The 2,499-nt window shown below is 33.5% G+C and overlaps 1 protein-coding gene across 1 annotated transcript; it reads right to left on the minus strand.

Annotated features, from left to right (window-relative positions):
- Positions 1 to 374: 374 nt before the first annotated feature.
- Positions 375 to 1,729, minus strand: LOC138908919 (kirola-like). Its single transcript, XM_070199676.1, has 2 exons — positions 1,490 to 1,729; positions 375 to 873 (listed from the first exon to the last, which is right to left on the minus strand). Exons 1-2 carry the CDS (start codon positions 1,674 to 1,676, stop codon positions 620 to 622), a joined length of 441 nt encoding a protein of 146 aa, XP_070055777.1. The 5' UTR covers positions 1,677 to 1,729; the 3' UTR covers positions 375 to 619.
- Positions 1,730 to 2,499: the final 770 nt, after the last annotated feature.

Raw genomic sequence — 2,499 nt, forward strand, 5'->3', positions numbered from 1 at the left:
CGATGCCATACTTGCAGAAATACCATTTCAGGTGCGGGCTCCACTTAGGCTCAAGAGATTTCGCTTTTGCGGACATACTCGCGCACCTGCGAATACGCTCCTGCGGCAAACTCTCCGCTTTTGCGACGACCGGCCAAGCTTGCCCCTTTCGCATTTGCGACCACTTGTATAGCTAGTTTATGTCTAAGTGTCTAAGTGTTTATGTGAGCTAGTTTCATATGCATTTTCACTAATGTATAGCTAACAACAAAATTGTACAAGACATGAATTGACCGGCTATTAATCAGTACTCTACTACGAAGTGTTTGTAAATCTTAGTCCCCATATAACTACTAGATAAACCCATAAAAAAGATGGCTGAAAAAGAATGAGAATAGCACACTGATAAATATATCGTCTTTGTTATAGGTAAATTTCAAACTTACATATGTTCACCATTGGAAATACATCCATAGAAGGAGAATGCATATATAATATATTCTTCACACAACATTCTTTATTTCACACGTAGCTAGCTAGAACTAGCCAATATTGCCAAATACTCTATCACACACAGAGATATGTGTGTATTAACATACATATATATGGCTACGAGCCATTGAATAGCATAGAGATTAGATTACTTGAGAAGGTGACCCTCTATGTCTTTGGTCAAATGTAGGACAAAACCCAAGAGAACGAGAGGATCTGGTGTGTCTTCAGTTTTCTTCTCGTACACAAATGTCCATGTAGTCCATTGGTGGTCATGGGATGTGGTAATAGTGAAGGAATTGTACAACTCTAATAGATCTCCTCCAATTACTTTCCAAGTGATTGATTTCTTCTGATGATCCACGGCTTCAATGACTTGCTTACAGATCTTATCTTTTCCATCTATAATCAATAAAGTTCAAAAATACAATAGAGGTTACTCCATGTTCAACTGTTCAATTCCTCATATAAAAGATATAAACATTCAGAATAACATATTTTCTTCTCATTTCTTTTGTTTTTCATTTTCATTTTCTCCAAATATTATTTGAAGCTCGCGAAGATTAGACGTGCTATATTTTTTCCTGAATAGAATTATCGTTAATAATTTTAAAAGAACATTTGGCATTGTGGAAAATTATTGAAAGAGTACTTGGTAATTGGTGGGTGAAAAATATTTTACATATATATTATATTGAATGCTAGTAATAATATTAGCAAATAGAGTGTTAAGAAGTTTTTGAGCATCATCAATAATATGTCTAAGTGTTAGATGGAGCAAAGTAAAATGAAGTTAAGCATCAAGATAGTTATAAGAAAAGTGACTTCCGTCAACAAGATTTTTCCCTTTAATTTGACGTAAAATATTTTATGATAACCAAAAAATCATCAAATAATGTTTTCACGAAAAATATTTCTTTAAAGAAAGACTTCTTTACATACTAAATACACCTAAATGCGGAAGTTGATACAAGTAAATAATATATATGTATAGAGAGGAGAAATGCGAATTACATACCGTCGTTATATTTCCAGCTAACAACCGAACCAACTTTTACGGATTCACCTTCATCAATATTAAATTTGTGGATCTTACCGGGACTTATGTTGGATATATGATGAGTATTGGTGTGAAAAATGTCATGAATGGGGTGGCCTCCACACTTCACCTCTACTGAAGCAATCAACTTACCTTTCACACCCATATTTTCTTCTTCGGTATAGAAGAAAAGTTTTGAAAAGCAAGTGGTGAGAAAATGCAGAGAGGCTGTAGTCTTTATATAGATTATATTCTAGCTTTTACTATTAATATTATTAAATATATTATGTTCTAGTTAGCTGCATGAAAAGCTAGTATAAAACATGATCCATGACAACTCATGTTTTTTATTAGTGGAGATGGAAGATTAATGTCAGCTCATTACGTGTATAATAATTAGGTCTAATTTTAACCATTCGGAAAAGGTCTAATTTCCGTAAAAGTAAAAGCGGATTTGTCTTCCCTTAAAAAAGTAGCATATTCGTACCCTACCGTTATACAAATAGTTCTAATTTCCCTAATCCAACTAGTAGACCTATCGGTAGCAACGGACTTCATGGGGTGATGAATATGTGAAGCTGTGGTATATGTGTGTGAATGTATTTGTGTAAGAAGAATTGAAGAGTGAAGGGAGTAAGGGAAAAAGGGGTGGCTAATGAGTTAAAAAATGAGAGAGGAAGATAAAAATTAGTGTTGGATAGATAGGAGGGATTAACTAAATATATTAGGATTTTTTTATACAAAAAAATAGAAAAATAAATTTTTATTTTGGCTATTTTACTTGCGTTAGCCATAAAGTGTAAATTTGATCCATTTGTGCAGCGGCAAGGTATGAATAGGGCACTTTTGGTGGAAGGATAAATATGCTCTAAATTGAATACTTTACGGGTAAACTTAGACATTTTTCCTTTTAAAAATGTGGAAGAGAAAGTTTACAGCTTGCCATAAGGGATTCATTTTATAGTCAAGTTTGAGACTTTCAACTAAGA

The sequence above is a fragment of the Nicotiana tomentosiformis genome, chromosome 4, assembly GCF_000390325.3.
Source record: "Nicotiana tomentosiformis chromosome 4, ASM39032v3, whole genome shotgun sequence".
Taxonomy (NCBI): Eukaryota; Viridiplantae; Streptophyta; class Magnoliopsida; order Solanales; family Solanaceae; genus Nicotiana; species Nicotiana tomentosiformis.

What these genes read in the sequence shown, in the direction of transcription:
- LOC138908919 (XM_070199676.1), bottom strand. Translation starts at nt 1,676, where the DNA reads ATGGGTGTGAAAGGTAAGTTGATTGCTTCAGTAGAGGTGAAGTGTGGA. An exon ending in TAGCTGGAAATATAACGACG is followed by an intron (nt 874 to 1,489) that starts GTATGTAATTCG and finishes TATTGATTATAG; the next exon opens with ATGGAAAAGATAAGATCTGT.